This window comes from Fragaria vesca, linkage group LG1 (assembly GCF_000184155.1).
Source record: "Fragaria vesca subsp. vesca linkage group LG1, FraVesHawaii_1.0, whole genome shotgun sequence".
NCBI classification, from domain to species: domain Eukaryota; kingdom Viridiplantae; phylum Streptophyta; class Magnoliopsida; order Rosales; family Rosaceae; genus Fragaria; species Fragaria vesca.
In genome coordinates this window covers 14,299,573-14,317,501 of record NC_020491.1, presented here as the reverse complement: position 1 = coordinate 14,317,501, position 17,929 = coordinate 14,299,573, and the positions used below count along the sequence as shown (strand labels likewise).

The following is a 17,929-nucleotide window of genomic DNA, read 5'->3' as shown; positions in this document are numbered from 1 at the left end:
AGTAGTTTTTGTGTTCGTCGAAAACCTCACAGTAGTAGCTTTTGTAGGCGGTGGTAGTAGCTTTTGTAGCTTGTGGTAGTAGTTTTTGTGGCTGGTGGTAGTAGTTTTTGTTTTCATCAGAAACCTCACAGTAGTAGCTTTTGTAGGCGGTGGTAGTAGCTTTTATAGCTGGTGGTAGTAGCTTTTTTAGCTTGTAGTAGTAATTTTTGTGATCGTCGGAGGTCGGCCGGAAACCTCGCCGGAGGTTGGTCGGAAATCTCGTCGGAGGTCGGCCGGAAACTTTTGTAGTAGCTTTTGTAGGCGGTGGTAGTAGCTTTTATAGCTGGTGGTAGTAGTCTTTTTTAGCTGGTAGTAGTAATTTTTGTCATCGTCGGAGGTCGGCCGGAAACCTCGCCGGAGGTCAGTCGGAAATCTCGCCGGAGGTCGGCCGGAAACCTCGCCGGAGGTCCGCTGGAAATCTCGCCGGAGGTCCGCCGGAGACTGTTCCGAAATGAGAGTGGTTGTTAACTTTTTATACTAGTGGCATTCTTGTAAATATAAAGGAGAAAATCTAATTTTTTTTGTTGGATGGCAGTCTGTAATTATGTTGAACTTTAATACTTAATACAAAACTTTATTTAGACTTGGGTGGACTTATGTGGGTAAAAATGTTGGGGTGGATCTATGTGGGAAAAAATGTCTCAAAGTGGACTTATATGTAATTGGCCCAAGAAAAAAAGGGCTGAGATTTAAATACTCAAAATGAAAGACTCAAATGACATTTTAATTAATAAAAATTGATTAATAAAATAATCAGGACGAGATGGGCCTAAACGGGATTTGAATTATCAGTTCCATGTCTCGTCCTGTTTTACTCAAATAGGACGGGACGGGCCTGACGTTTTAAGATTTAAATCTCGTCTCATCCCGTCAAATTTCAGGACAGGACCAAGACGGGTTCAAGATTACGGTTTTTTATGCTCACCTCTAATATCAAGATTATGGTTGCCCAGTTCCAGCATATTTGGAGGGAGGCTAATTTTGTAGTTAATGCTTTAGCATCTCTTGGTCATTTCATGGATGCATGATATTGGTTGGACTCTTCCTTCGGCTACTCTTCAGGCTTATTATTTTGACTCTCTTAGTTTACACTGTGTCAAAGACTTTTCATAAAAAAACAAAACAATTATCAATTTGATGACGTTTTTCCTCTCTTTTCTTTTCTAAAATCCAAGCTTAATCCAAGCTTACCACATTTGAAAATGGATGTTATGGGATTATGTCTCTGATGACGTTGGACTCCAGAGTCCAGAATTCACTAACTTTCATGTTTAGTATATCCTTATTAAGCTAAAGAAAGAAAGGGCTGAGATCTAAATACTCAAAATGAAAGACTTAAATGACATTTTAATCAATAAAAATTGATTAATAAAATAATCAGGACGAGATGGGCTTAAACGGGATTTGAATTATCAGTTCCGTGTCTCATCCCGTTTTATTCAAATGGGACAGGACGAACCTGACGTTTTAAGATTTAAATCTCGTCTCATCCCGTCAAATTTCAGGACAGGACCGGGACGGGTTCAAGATTACGGTTTTTTATGTCCACCTCTAATATCAAGATTATGGTTGCCCAGTTCCAGCATATTGAGTTCACTCATATTTGGAGGGAGGTTAATTTTGTGGCTAATGCTTTAGGATCTCTTGGTCATTTCATGGATGCAGGATATTGGTTGGACTCTTCCTTCGGCTACTCTCCGGGTTTATTATTTTGACTCTCTTAGTTTACACTGTGTCAAAGATTTTTCATAAAAAACAAAACAATTATCAATTTGATGACGTTTTTCCTCTCTTTTCTTTTTTAAAAGGATGCTCAGTAGTCAGTACTATTTAGTCTAATGACATGGTCTCATATTTAGTAAATGTGAGGTTGTGAGTTCAACTCACACGCAGTTGTAATTTACATGATAAAAAAAATTAGAGGGATAAATTAATGAAAAGGTGAGGAAGGAATATCCAGTCTCTCACTCTCTTCCGCTCAGCTTTAACCGCCGCAATGGCGGAAACACAAGACCTACCGGAAGAAATAATACTCTAACATCTTCTCCAGATTGCCCGTGAAATCCTTAATCCGGTTCACCTCCGTTTCGAAACGCCTGCATTTCATTATACTCTCCGATCCCAAATTCGCCCAATCTCAACTCAAAGCAGCTCCTCGTCTCCACCGACGCCCCTCAACTCCAATCCCTACCCTTGGCTGATACGCCGTCGTTTGGAGCCTCCGTTAGAAACCTCACTCTCCCTTCGCTGCAGCAACCAATCCATCATCATGTCAAGTTTCTGGGCTCCTGCAGTGGTCTGGTATTTCTAACTTGTCATCAGAGATTGTTCTATATCTGGAACCCATCACTTGGATTCCTCAAACAATTACCTGACCCAGGTTTTTCCTCAGATAGATATATCCTACGCTCTTATGGCGCGGCCTATTTTTGTGATGACTACAGAGTTTTGGAAGTCTCCTGTCACTATAGTGATGATGTCGGTGAGTGGGAGTATGAGGTCGAGATGTTCTCACTCAGAACTCACATTTGGAAGAGGATTGAATCCCCTGGCTCCAATTTTGAGCTCGATGGACTGGGGATTCTTTCCAACGATGCACTTCATTGGCTATCCTCCGAGGATGAATTGGTTTGTTTTCGCTTGACAGAGGAGGAGTTCCGGACAGTGCAGCTCCCTAATGATGATAGTAATAGTTATTTCTGCCATATTGGGGTGTGTGCAGGTTGCCTTTGTGTGTCGCGTTTTCCCAAGGGTGCTTGGGACTATATGGAATTGTGGGTCATGAAAGAATATGAGGTGAGTGACTCATGGACTATGCAGTTTAGGTTAGAGTTATCTGAGCTAAAGGCCTTGATGCCGACAGAAGTCTTGGTTTTGGAAAGTAGTATAGTTTCCAGGAATTGGACTGCAGGGGGGTACGAGTTGTTAAGGATTGATCATAAAGAAGACAACAAGCGTTGGCGTTATATACTTGAGGGGCGTCAGTGTTCTTTGATTGAATATGAAGAGAGTCTACTTTGGATCAGTGGTTATCAGTCGGTAAAAGAGACAGAGCAGGTCCCGATACTTGAAACCGCTCACAAGGCGTCACAAAGCAGAAATTGAAGGAATGTTTTGCATTCTATTGATCCATGGTTAGTCACTTACTTTTCTGGTGAATGCTTCAGAAATTCTTCTTAATACTTTGCTGCATTGATCTAAACAGTCAATCTTATGGAATTTATTTGAGGGTTTTGGTTAAGCCTAGAGACTACTGAAAACTGAATTTCATTGTTGGATCCTTGAAACTTGTATGTGAGTACCTAGTAATTGGTTTTAATGGATTCTTTGACTGATTATTGAATCTGTTATTTCTTGGATTTTGTAGGGGTTCCGGGATATACGAAGGCTTCATTCTAGTAGTGGTGTGGACCTGATGAAAAGGTTGCACATTTAGTTACAATGACTTGATGAGGTTTTGTCAAAATTTCAGTAAGATCTGTAGCAGCGCTAATGTATCTATGTCCGATGGCTGAGACCTCGGACGGATTTATATTGTTCCAAGTCTAGCTTGACAATGATAAGTTGTGCCCAAGTTATATTCATTTTGTTTGATTAACGCTTTATGTTGTGCGAAGAGAAATGTATGATTGTATTATGTGTTGGTGTAACTGGAACTCTTGCTTGTCAAATAAGCTTTATAAAGCAGGATTCTGTTAATCAACTGTGTTTGACAATAATGACAGGATTCAGTTTTTCGATACGAAAGAGAATGCCAGTGACGAGCCTGAAATCACTGGTTGTTCTGTGCATTCAAGTTCTAATTGCTTGTTTTGTAACTTTTAAAATCTGTAAGCTGAAGCAAACATGAAACTGACATTCGACTAAGGTTAGGCTTACTCTATAGTTTTTCTTTGTTAAGGAGAATCACATGGTTAGCTAATGTAATCGCCTGAGAACTGACTCGATTAACAAGAAGAGCATTCGGAGAATGGGGATGGAGACTTGTACAAAATGCAGACTAGAGCTCCATATCAAAAGGTCAGAAGTGAATTGAACGACATGTTGCGTTACTTTACGACACTAACTTTCTATTGTGGGTCGCCTAGGCGGGCTAGGCGAAACCTATGCGCGTTGGGCCTGCGCAGGCTGGTCGGTCCACCTTTAAAAACAAACATATATGACTCTTGGGTCTTCGACTCTCTTCTCATCTCTAGTTTGATTCACTCTTCTCTGCGCAGGCTGGTCTTGCTCTCACATTGCAATGGCGGAAACACAAGACCTACCGAAGAGATTGTACTCGACATCTTCTCCAGACTGCCCGTGTTGATGCTGATACGCCGTCGTTTGGAAACCCTTCCTCCGCTCGAAAGCTCACTCTCCCTTTACCGGGCGATTATGTCCACTTACTGGGCTCCTTGTATCTGTTGATTGGAAATTCTATTATATCTGGAACCCATCGCTTGGATTCTTCAAGAAATTAACAAGCCCACGTGTTGTCTCAGCAAGGTTTTCGCAACCTCATTTGACAGGGCTGAACGGATAGAAGAGATGGAGATATTCTCCTTGAGAGCTCACGTTTGGAAAACAATCCCACACTCTAGCCATTACAGTCAGGCCCTCTTACTGTAATCAGGGCACTCTTTTGAATGAGGTACTTCTTTGGCTAAACTCATACCCTGATGAAATCCTTGCTTTCGATTTAGCACAGGAGGAGTTTAAAACAATGTGTCTGCCCTGATTTTGACCAACATGGTGTACGCTTCGGCCATGTTGGTGTTTCTGAGGGATGCCTGTGTGTGTGCGGCCATTGGGGGGATCCTTATGGCTGTGTTGTTTTCTGGGTAATGAGAGAATATAATGTGCCTGACTCTTGGACTAAGCTGATCAATTGTGTCAAGTGTCAACCATGTAGAAAGAATTAACTTTGCCGCCAAAAAGAGTGAGCGTGAGAAAACGAAGACGATTACAGATTGTATGGGCCTTGTATAGGTAAGTTTGCAATTCCAAATGTAGTTTTTTGGCGTTGCAATTAAGGGGCTTGAAAATTTGTACAGACGTTTGGGCCGGAGTTACTTACTGTTAGGCCTCTTTCACCTGGTCAGATATAAAAACCATTTCTGACAAGTACAATTTATTAAAGTCTGACCACTACACCCATCTTAAAAGAATTAAAATGAAAAAGAAAAATAAAATTATTGCAACATTGTAATTTTTCTTTTTAGCAGAACATAAGCAAACCAACTATGAGCGGCTGACCGCTCAAATCTTAGATGATAAGGGGGAGATGACTTATTCATATACGAAATATGATACCAAAATTTAGTTGGATACCATATTTTGTTGGATGGGCCATGGCAAATTACCCCCTTCTTCGATAGGATAGGGTGTTTAGGGGTGACTGTATATGCTTTCAAATTTTGCAAAGCTTTGGGGTTTCGATGTTGATCAAATCCTCAAAGTCTATAGAAACTTCCCTCTTCATTCTTCTGCTAATTCATCCTGGTCATTTTTGAGCTCCAAACAGTCAAAACTCACTGGGCTCCTTGTGTTAGCAAAGTTATGTGCATCATTGATTAAAAACCAGCTATAAGGTGACCATAAAAATGAGTTGTAGAGTTCCAACTCATGCTAATGCTTTATGAGGCACTAACACTCCAATCCTTGGGGTCAAGGAGCCTGTGCCCTTGGATGGGGCAATAGGGTGATGGAATACTAATTGGGTTCAGCTGGTTTGCTATGTGTTGCATCAAATTAACATTAGGGATGATGGACTAAGCATGAAAAGGAAATTTCTTAAGACAATCCCATATAACATTTTATACCAAACACTGGTTAATGATATGCCATCCTAGTCTCCTACCAAGGTGAAAGTAACTTTTGTTCCCTCTGCTCTCCAAATGGTTATGTCCAACATTTTTCTTTTTTACTTTTTTCACCCACCCTTTAGGTCATTTTCCCTTAAAAGAAGTGAGATGTTGTTTTATTGCATAAACCAACATTACCTATCTGTATGATGTAGATGTAAAGTGTGGTCCTCAAAGATCTCAGAGCATCCTATACTGCATTCCTGCAAAGATGGAATGTGTATTTACATATTCACAACACAACATGTATCATCAACCATCTTAATAAAATAACAGCCTGAAAATAAAAGTTAGGTTAATCCCTAAATCCCACATAGACAATGATTCTGCTCTAGACTAAACTGAAAGCTTATAATTACTGGGTGAAGCAGAACTGGATTCAACATAAGATTAAATGGAAGTACTAAAATGGAAAACAATAATAGACAGAACCAGTCCTAGCCATCTACTTTGACGGATCATGTTGGTTTTCTTCTTGTACCTGAGAGCTTGATGAGTCTGTGACTCTGTCCCAGTGCATCATCCACCAGCCTTTGTATGTACAATAATCTTTATAGCTTTACGACCAGGGAGCAGTTAAGAGTGGGTCTTTTGGCATCTGAGAAAGAAAAGAAAAATACTTACACATTCTACTGTATAACATGTTCATAATTTCATATTCATATTCAATATTCTGGAACGATTGGTTACTAGTTCAGGCTAGAATACAATGCAATGGTGGTATGTGCCAGACTAGCCTAAGAACCCTAAGAAGGCATGTGTATGAGTGGAGCCTTCTGACACCCTTTGCCATGAAACTCATGCCCCAATTCCACCGCCCCACCCCAAAAATGAAGGGTCACTATGTTCATGATGATGCTCCATTTGGGACCTACAGATATCAGTGAAATAGTACCCAGAAATATCAGCAGCAGATGCGTTTTATGTGTGTGTGTTTAGGAAATTGCTACTAGTCCCCACTTGATTAATCTGCAATTGCAATCTATTATTCATAATGGAGCAACTCATAACCTACAAGCCTAGCCCTTTATTCAAGTATCAATGGAGCATTCAGCATTTGTGGGAGCCTTCGGTTCTGGTGTGGAGTATTTATCCTTGTATCTGCAACAAGAGTTCCATTTTTTTTTTTTAATGATGTAGTACTTGTACTAAAAAGATTTTCATTTCTAAATCTTCTATTTTGTTGAAGTATTCGTCAATACCAAATAAAAGAACAAAATATATGGACCTATTGAGTTACTTAACAAGCCAATGACATATCGAGTGAGGCTAGACTCCTTCGGATCAAGTAAATGTGAATCGAGCAATGAGTTTATGATCACCAAAGGGATACACCTCTTCGAGTCCTCACCAAAACGCAACCTTAATAGTGGAAGGGAAGTGTTTCCTATTCATGAAAGAAGTTTCCCACTCATAAAAAGGGTAAACATAACATTCCCAGCAAAGATAATCACACTCAGCTGTATATACTTTCCAATATGGCCCCAAATGCAACACAGATATATCAAATCAAACAAAAACAATTCTTCATTCCCTCATGGCTTTCAGCCTTTTGAAAGACAGATAGGAAGCATCCCAAGCCCCCCATAAAAAGTAGGGTTGCAAGTGATGAATAAGTACATCAATAAATGTTTTCTTTCATGAAACATAGACATAATTAAATAATAACAACAAGGAGAAAAATACACCAAATTGAAAAAGGAAGTGGGCAAGCAATATAGCAGCATTTATTTGAAAGCAAAATACTACTAAAGATCACTTATAGAAAAAGTGTCATCAATGGCCTTGAAGCAAACTCTCTTGGCCTTCAAACTCGAGAGCGTATTCAGCGCACCCGGGTACGCCGCGCACCCGTCCATCTCCATCGTCCATTAGACGCGGATTTTGACTTTTTTAAAATGGACGACGGAGATGGACGGGTATGCGGCGCACCCAGGTGCGCTGTATAATTTTCAGGTGCGCTGTATAATTTTCGTTCAAACTCATCCCCCTTCTCAGTGGCTTTGGACTTCAGTCAGCTTCTTACTTCTTCCTATAGGCTAAAGTAGTTCTCATCCTCTTTTATTTATTTACTTTCCCTTTTCTCTATCCTCTTGGTTGTCAGTTGTCACCACTCACCAACTGAAAACTTTAGTTTGGTATTGGAAATTGGAACCCCAATCATCAAAATGCACATTATAGATACCATAAATTGGTAAATATAACACTATTAGACCTATAAACCCACCTAATATCAAGAATCATTTCTCATTTGTAAAGAACTCTATAATCTAATCAATGAACACAAATCAATCTTTTTTCTGCAGAAAAAACAAACCCTGCTAACTATGGCATGTGAATTTTCTTTGTTGGGCAACTGATGAGGTCATCAGAGTCACTGAAGGTAAGCCTTCTCTTTGTTCCCCCTGAGTTTTCAAGCACATCAATTGTGCTTGCTTGTGTTGGTAACACATTAGGGGAAGAGAGTGAAAACTTGGATGGTGTCTTATCTTTCCTTTCCACAATTTCCTGCACAAGATTGTAACAGGAATATATATGATCCTGTTGCAAGGCCAATGTAAGATTGAAATCAGTTGAAATGAATCATCAGTTCGTTATCTACGTTTAAGTCCTCAAACGATAATCTCAATGAACAAATAGAAGTAACTAGCATACTCACATAATCTTCGGAATGCCAGAATGATATCGAGCTCATCTTAAGGTCCAGAAGATTTCTAGTTAATTGACCATCAACTAGTGCTAATATTGCAGCTCCTGCAATAATAGATGGCCGAGTATCTGTTAACTCAATCTCTGCAATTAAAGAAAGCAAACTGATTAGGATAAAAAGCAAATGTACATTCATTAGATTAGATTAGATTAGGACTATCATCACCATCAATGTTTACATATCATTGATTACCTTTAGTCATTGCCACAATGAGGCTTATAGCACCAGAGAGAAGTCCTTTTGGTCTGGATTCACTTTCACAACAGAATTTATTGATGAAGTTAGGCAAATAAGCAAAAGGAGTGATTGAACCCAACTTCCATTCCAATGTACTTAACACCAATAGCTCCATTCTCTGAATGGTTCTGCTTTCAAAATCGTAATCTTGAACCTGAAATTGTGACAAAGATGGTACTTTGATTTCTTCCATCTTCGCCGCCAAGGATAAACATGCCACTGATAGTAATCTAAAAGCCCACAGTTTCCCATCCTATACAAAATCAATGGCACCAAATATAAACTCAGATCAGGTAACCATCAAGTACCCTTTGTTCAGTACATCAGAATAACGGCTTACATCAATGGATCGCTTTGATAGGAACCGATCATAGTATGTGATCGACAAATATGCTGTTTGCAACCGGAAACCAAATTCTGCCCTGGCCTGAATCAAAATAGTAAATCAACGTAACTTTCAGAAACTGAATTGAAACAAAGAACGATCGGAAAGGGAAGAAAAGAATCGAAAACTAAGAAGAGAGATTCAGAAGAGGAACATGCATTGAAAATCCAATCAATAGAATCCAAGCGAGCAGCTTTGAACCAGGTTGTGGCAGAGCAATGGCTAAAGGGTACAAATCCCTTGGATCCAAAGCAATAACTCTCCTTCAGAAACAAGTTCTCAACATACTCATCTTCATTTTCAGAAACAAAAAAAGGGTAGAAACCAATCGCACTGTCTTCTGATTCTTCATCATCTTCCACTTGATTGATCAAGCAAGTCTCGTCTTCTTGGCAGAGAAGGCTAGAGAACTCAGAGCCCTCCATTATTCTCCTCAGTCTCTCTGAACATCTATCACAATGATAGGGGAAAGAATCAAAAACAAAAATGTCAAAACAATGACGAGCGCTCAATATTCATTGGCAGCATTAAACACAACTGCTATATCCACGGTGCTGTGATTGTGTGAAATCTTAAAAGAGAGGAAGAGGGGGGTAAGAGAGTGAATGTGGGGAGTGTGTGTGAAGGTAAGTGGCGGTTTTGGTGCCGCCAAAACGAGCGGATGAGTTGGAGGAGATATAGATGTGGCATGGGAAGTTAAAATAGTAGTTAAGGGAGAAGTGTCTGTGTAGAGTTAGGAGTAAGGAGTACGTACTCCTATACATGCCGTACGTACATGATATACTAGCAAAACAACCAACTAAAATTTTGGAAACCTAATCGTAATCCAATAAAATCTACAAATTTTGGAAACTAATAGCAAAATGATCTTGTAAATTTGTGTCCAAGAGTGTGATACACTTGTGCCAATATCCTTTGTCTTGTGATGAATTTGTTAAAGTTTAGCACATGTTAATAAAAATAAAAAATAAAAAATAAAAAACAAGACACCGACGAACCAAAACAGATGACATCAAAAGAAGAGGGGGTGTAGCTCATATCTCAAACCGATGACATTTAACTAATACATATCTCAAACTCGAAAGTCAATGACAATCTTATCTAAGTTACTTCTTTTAAATTTAAAGTAAGTTATTTTTTTTGTATATATCTCATTATGTGTTGTATATGATAATAATAATTCAGTTAATAATTTATATCGCAATGATATTATTTTCTATTATTACTAATTTTTTTTCCGGGCGAGTTAAAAACTTGTAATATCACGTCACATTGTATACAAAACATCAGTAATTCTAGTATACTCTACTATATCACCGCGGTCTCATATGTTTGCTTATTAACATTTTATACCATATGATCGTATATGATGATTATGATCAATGAATCCTTACATATAAAATGACATGCGTACTATAGATACTATTCTTTCATTGGGGTACCCTATAATATTGGACAGCTGTAGGATAGAGAGTTTTGTCCCATCTGATTAAAATGATCTCATTGGGACTTTTGGTCCTAAGGTTCATCATCACCAACAACTCTTCTCTATATTATTTTCTTTGAGGGGAGGAGGGTCCAAAGGGGCTGGAGGATGACAGAATGCATGTTGGTTTTTAGGATTGAAGTTAAGCTTATACCTTGTAGATCCCAAATAATGAAAACCAAGTTAAGCATGTAAGTTTTTTTCATTTTCATTTATTGAGCTAACATTTTAGAGATGGTAATTGGAAGCTTGCTCTTTGTTCTTTTTCCCCCCTTGTTTACCTTAATCCTTGTACTTTACTTGTTTGTACCAACTCGAATGATTGTCTACCTTTCTTGTGCAATCTTATACCAAATTATTGTCATGGTACAACACACATTCCCAATTCATTCAAAGAAAAAGGAAAAAAGTAATAACATTTGTACTTTATGTATGTAGTACGCACGAGAGTGAATACTAATTAATTAAATTGTGAACATTTTCATGGTTTGTTTTCCATCCACATAAAATGATTATTGTCTTCGTAGTAAGCTAGAGCAAATTTTTGTTATATATGTAGGGTTGTAAGTCAGCTCGAATCGTTCGTGTTCAACTCGTTTTTAGCTTGTTCGGCTCGTAACATAAATTAATGAACTGAGCTTGACTCAATATTGAGCCTAAACTTGCTTGCTACTCAATTCGATTTATAAACGTACATATACTTGTATTATACATATGACTGTCAAAGATGATGAAAACATTTTTAATAAACTTTCATCTTTTCCTTACTTTTTGTTCCTTTTTGTTTAACGATACTCTTAACTAATCACCACACCTAGGATACTAATATATGCATCTTTCTCTGCAAACGTATCTGACTTTAAACAATTGGGTTTTGTTTATCTTTAAGCTTTAACCCTTAATTAAATTTTGATGCACCAGAAAGCTTCAGATAAAGGTTTTGGAAAATTAGGTTTGTGATGCACCATTGAGAATGAGAGTCGAGTAATGTCAGACCAACACCAAACAGAGAATTCATATATTTTGTCATGTAACCCGGCCTAAAATTGAATTGATTAGTTAGGCAACAATGGGAGTAGGACCAAAATAAAGTGAATTATTCTTTTACAACTGTAGGGAGTGTAATGGTAGTCATGTATTCTTTGGAGGGAAATTAAACAAGGTAAGATCCAAATTAAAAATGACAAGGGACGCAAGATCCAAAATCTGGTCTCTGTGAATAGAATTGGTTTAATGCCCATCTTATACAACTCAATGTAGGATAATTAGTATATTACCCTAGAAAAGATGGCAGTACGTGTTGCTAATCTCACTGCCTAATTAATGACACAGATTAGAAATGCTTTGTTTGTCTTGACCTCTCATTAGTCATTGTTTTTGGATTCATAAGAGTCGATCTGAGATGTGGAATATGGTTTGTAACCAGATGAATATAACACTAATTATACAATACGCGTACGCACACATGAATGGTGTCATTGGCGTGAAATTTGTCCTAATATGCATCAATTGTGTCGGTTTGGGAAGAGTGTTCATGCTTAATCCCATCAGAATTGAAGGCTAGGGTAATCGTTTTCTTGTCCTGAATATGATTGTTGGAGTAGACTGGTTCATATATAGTTTCAAAACATCACACATCTAATGTCTCTTCAAAATGAATTCTCTTTAGGAATGATAATATTTAGGATCTTGGTCTAAGCTTTGTGATATGAAACAAATTACTAGCAGTGAGCTAGCTAGTGAAGATAATCGGCTGTCTCCTTTTTTGTCGTTGTTCTTTTACATAAGAGAAGAAGTAAATATATGCTAACAAAGATAGAGTAACTAGCAAGTTAATGACTTCACACACTTCTGCCATTGAATCCACCCATCCCATCACGTACAGATTCACAATCGAAACACATAGCAAACATGTAGCAGTCCCACCAGTGTTTGTAACTAGCAAGCGATTTGGAAGAGAGTGATCGAAGGTAGGGTTTTGGTTCGGGCCACAATGGGGAAGCTAAGCAAAAGAAAAAATAAAAAACTTGATCAAGGTATGCATGATAACACACGTGAATGTAGATTATAATTGTAGTAGGGGAAGAAGAAGAAGAGGAGGAGCGTCTTCACGTGAGAAAAGGCTGGACCACGACTCCCACTGATTAAACAACCCAGCTAAGTCTGGTCAGTGTTCGATCGAGAGCATGAGAAAGATGATCGATTGATCGAAGATGAAGAAGAAGAAGACGCTCCTCTTCTCTGTATACCTATCTTATATTCAAAGTTGCCATCCACTCATTCACAATAGTCTAATCTAGTCGATCAGATATTCTATAGTACATTATCAATCAGAGAGAGCCAGGGAAAGGAATGAATGGAGTTAAAAATGTACATACTGTATAATATATGCCAGTTGCTAGCTGCAGAAAACTTGGGTCCTGGTGCGAGGACAGTGAGGACTGTTACTGGGAATAGGGAACCTTTGACTCTTCAAAATAAACTGTATGCGAAACCCTAGATGGTCAGCAACTGGAGCTTTGACCGTTCTCCTAATCCTCATGATCATGGTGTTTGATGAGCTTCATTTGCTTACAGATGCAGAGACGACTGAGGTGGGGAAAATCATGGTTCCAAGACCAGGGTTTTTTACCATCAAATTGCGGGTTTTGCTTGTCTTTTGATCTTTGTTATTGTTTTTGTCTTCCATTTCATTTCATTTGTTTTGTGCAAATACCGGTGTAAAATTCTCTGTTAGGATCTTAATATTCTACTTTGGGTAGAGAAAAGTTTCGGGTTCCTAGCTAGGCTCAGTTACAAAACCAAATTAAGTACGTACCTCCAGAGGGACCATAACCCTTGTTCTCCATCTAGCCAAATTAGATAGCAAGGGAAGCAATAATTCTTCTCCATCTGGATTAACCGTCACGTACCTTATCCTACATTAGTCACCTTTTCGAAACCTGAGTTTATATGCCATGAAAGAAATAGAATGGAATGAAATGTGACAGTTGATCAACTATAACAATTCCATAGTGTGAACCAAACAAAACAAAACAATAGTAACGATGATGATTCCTATTCCATTTCCATACACTATAAAAAAGGTGTATGAAATGTTCATTTCATCTACATCGTATCCTCATTTTCGACATTGACCCAACTCAAACTTAAGCCATATCTCGACCATTTTATTCCGACTCTAATTATGGCCACTTGAATTCGATCCGACTATAGTCTCAACCTACTACACTATACAATTTAGGTTTTGGTTACTTCACTTTTGATTATGTTACATTTTTATTAGAGTACTGGACTATAATTTAGACTCTTAACTCTAAAGTCATTGAAGAGACACCGAGCAATCTTTTGCTTTTCCTCTTCAGAATAGTGAGTTACTTGTCTCTTTGTTAGTGTTTGTTGCCAATTAGACTTTTGGTAATAGACAAATTGATATAAACGTTTTCTGACCGTAGATAAGTTAATAAAATTGCCTATTTCTAAAAAAAAAACCCATAGGCTTAGGAATCCCACGTCTCCGGTATAGTCGTATAGGAATGATATATCCACATCTTAAGTGCCTGCAAACCTATAGCGCACACGATAATTTTATCTTATTTCTTCAACAAAATTTGTGAAAAAATACAATTTTGTGAAATTATATTGGGAATTTGGCATGTGTGCTAGAAGAACCAAATTTAGATTTCAGTGGTAAAACTGGTATCCCTGGCCTTGTTTATGGTCAAAGATGTCTTGTAATGGTCTTATAGGCCAGGTTTCTTTTTTCTGGGCCTTGGACTCTATTAGGAGTCAAGAACAAAAACTTACAATCTATCATCTATGTACTATAGTCTTTTGCATGCCAAGAAAGGAGAGTATATTCAAGCTATTTACCTTATTTTAAGCTCTTCAAAGTTCAAACATAGACCTCCCCGTTGAAAACGAAGTTTCTCATGCATAAAAGATTAAACGGTATATAGTTAGTTCTTTGTTACAAAATGATCTGCATGCTAAACCTTCAAGTCAAACTTCAATCTCTTTTACTTGTTGTCAAGGATTTAAGATGATATCCTTGACCTGACCATTTATTGTTGTCTATACTTGACCCGATTAAAGCCTATTATTATACTTATACTTTATACTAAACCATGGTTAACTGTTCATATCATCAGCATATGAACAGTGTTAAAAGTTTTTTTTTTTTTTTTTTTTTATTTTTTATTTTTTATTTTTTTTTTTTTTATTTGTTTTTTTTTCTTTTTTTTCTAAAACATGTAATTTAGATATTTTTAAATAGGCTCTTTCTCGGTAAAGATTTTTTTGCCCTCTATTTTTTACTTTTCTTCTATATCCTGAATTTTACAAATCAAAATAATTAGAGCATTTATATTTCGGAGCGGATCCGTGGCAACCTAATTTATAGTTACAATTATACTCCAGATCTTGTCTGTCAAACTTAATAACAATAGACGGGTGAGATTAAACACAAGTCATTAAACCTTTCTAATAAAATAAATATATAATATCTATAAGATAATTATCTATTAATGCTTGTATTTATCTCTCTTTTACTTTTAATTATTCCTAATTAAACCACAGATAATTATCATGTGATGGTTATCGATGTCCTTACCAAATAAACCCATAATACGTACACATCTGCCGATTGAAACATTGATTATCAAAATCAATTTAATAATGAAAACTCAATGGTAAGTACGATCTTAATACAATTAAAGGATCAAATCTTTCAATTGTTTTCCTACCCAAATTCAACTACTTGCTCTGACACGACCCACCCCGAATTTCACCCTGAAACCCAGAGTAAGTCGTGCGGGGACCACCTCCAAGGAAAATTTACTGAAAAGATTGAGAAAATCTCCCTTGAAAATGGACAACACTAACTCGAAATTCCAAATTACACTCTTAATACAACACGTCCAAACATCATATAATTATCCTTCAGAAATTCTAAACATAATATACAATAATCCCAAAGTATTCAGAGCTACTAAACACTAGCGGAAGCAAGAAAACACTAGTAGGTTAAACAAGTAACCTACTGATGAAAACTGGCGGAAATACGGGTGACTATGCCTCGCCTCCTACTAGATCCAACCCGAACTCTGCAGACTGGGCAATTTAAAACGAAAGGCCCAGGGAAAACATTTAATAACGTTAGAGTGAGTGGACAAAAATAAAATAATAATTAAAATATTTATGTTTCCCCAAATTAATTTCTAATGAAAAATCGAATGCATGCCGCAAGCGATAAAACTTTTATCTCATAAAATATCGAGCCTCTCAGACTCTATAATATATGTATGTATTTACACTCGTCCATACTCCCTATATAAATTCATGGGTCTATATAGGGCTACTACGCTCGCGTCCAACGCTCACGTCACGCCTTAATGCGGTGCTACACTACGCCATCAAGGTGGACAGACGGGTGTATAAATATGTGTCCATACCCCCTATGTGAATTAAACACTCATATAGGGCTACTACGCTCACGTCCAACGCTCACGTCACACCATAATGCGGCTATATGCTACGCCATTAAGGTGGACAGACACATATGGCTAGCTAGCATTTATATACATACTCTCTCATAAATACATATTTATATCCACCAAAAATCCCATTTTCGGTAACTCTCCAAGAGAAATAAAAATGACGTTAAAATATTCCGCAACATTAATTGTTCAACCATGAACTATAGCATGCATTTATTTAAAAGAAACGTCCACTCACAAATTAGGCCTAAGCCTGATGTCGATCTGGGGCCTCGTCTGCTCGAGCCTCCTCACGTCCTGTTCCAAATATAATATTAATTTCCCAACCAATAATCCAATATTTAATCAAAATAGGCAAAATTACCCGAGAGCCATAAATACGCTCATCATTGCCTAACTTCGATATTCTTAAATCGGAACGATCCGAACTTAAATATCATACTCAACAGTCATAAATACAACCTCCCCAAAATACGACTTAAATCCTACGGCCGGATTCTACATTAATTAACCGCAAAAAATACCAAACTTCGGAAATTCACAAACCTATCCGAATCTCATCCAAAAATTCCATAAATCACATCAATATACTCCTCTTAATATTCCACACTTAAAACCCTAAAAATCTCTTAACTGGCGGCGGCCGGAGGCCAATTCCGGCGACCTACAAAACCTATGAAATTTTGACAGAATAATCTCCTCATCACGCTCTACAACTTTCATAACCAGCACATCACCCAATTCCAAGCCTAACTAGGCTAATCGAATGAAAACATCCTAAAAGCCCTAGAAAATTTAACTCCATATTTCTCCTTACCTAGCTCAAGAGGGAGTGAGCCGATTAGAGGGGTTGCTGCACGGGAGGAGGGCTACAAAACGAGCCAAGGATCGCCGGTTTTGGTGGCCGGAGGAGGGAGTTCCGACGACTGGAAGTTCTTGGCAGTCTAAACTTTCGGGCGGCACCGCTCTCTCACGGCGGCGCTAGGGGGGCTGTCACCGGTCTAGAACGGTAGCTGGGTCGGAGGGCAACCGAACGGGACCGGAGCGGCGGCAGATGGTGGCCGGACGGCGGCGTACGGACGGCGAGAAGTTTCCGGCGGGGGAGAGGCTCGGGAGGAAACCGGGAAGAAAAGAGGAAGAAAAAGAAAGAAGAAAAAAAACTGGGTTTGGGCCTCACACCCCAAACCGGTCCATCCTTTTAGACAACCCAAATCCAAAAATATAAAAAACCCCGAAAAATAATACCCGAATAAAAATTACCTTTTACTAGCTAAAATTTACCATTTTTACCGTCGTCATATTTCCTCCCACGAATAATTCCCCGAAATTAATCGTCCCTTAAAATATCTCTAGGGACCATTTAAACTATTACCTCAATGACAGGGACGGTAAAATTCTTATTATAATCAAGCTAGTAAATAAGGTAAAAAAATATAAGGGTCGGGATGTGACATGCTCGATCAGTTTCAAGAAAACGTAGAAGAAGAAGAAACAACCTAAGAAAGAAGAAAATAATAGTGCGCCAACGAAGATGAAGAAGAAGAAAAGAATAGTGCACAGCCACACACACTTATAATTACAGTAATTGAGTTTTAGTCGATCTTTTGATTCATTCCTCTTTCTCACCTATTTCCTAGCTCCATTAAGATGACTGAGCATATACAAGATCCATCAAACTCTCAATGCAGATCACCAGTACGTTGCCTCTTTTTTTTTTTTTNTTTTTTC

General features: G+C 38.1%; 2 protein-coding genes across 2 annotated transcripts; one reads left to right on the top strand and one right to left on the bottom strand.

The window, feature by feature from the left end:
- The first annotated feature begins 2,180 nt into the window (after positions 1-2,180).
- LOC101310160 (F-box protein CPR30-like) lies at positions 2,181-3,697 on the top strand. The gene is made up of 2 exons (XM_004288194.1): positions 2,181-3,173; positions 3,407-3,697. The coding sequence occupies exon 1, from the start codon at positions 2,545-2,547 to the stop codon at positions 3,142-3,144; it is 600 nt and encodes a 199-aa protein (XP_004288242.1). The 5' UTR covers positions 2,181-2,544; the 3' UTR covers positions 3,145-3,173; positions 3,407-3,697.
- A 4,513-nt stretch (positions 3,698-8,210) lies between these two features.
- On the bottom strand, positions 8,211-9,859 carry LOC101290702 (cyclin-D5-1-like). The gene is made up of 5 exons (XM_004289298.1): positions 9,376-9,859; positions 9,173-9,259; positions 8,788-9,085; positions 8,545-8,678; positions 8,211-8,426 (listed from the first exon to the last, which is right to left on the bottom strand). Exons 1-5 carry the CDS (start codon positions 9,640-9,642, stop codon positions 8,211-8,213), a joined length of 1,002 nt encoding a protein of 333 aa, XP_004289346.1. The 5' UTR covers positions 9,643-9,859.
- Positions 9,860-17,929: the final 8,070 nt, after the last annotated feature.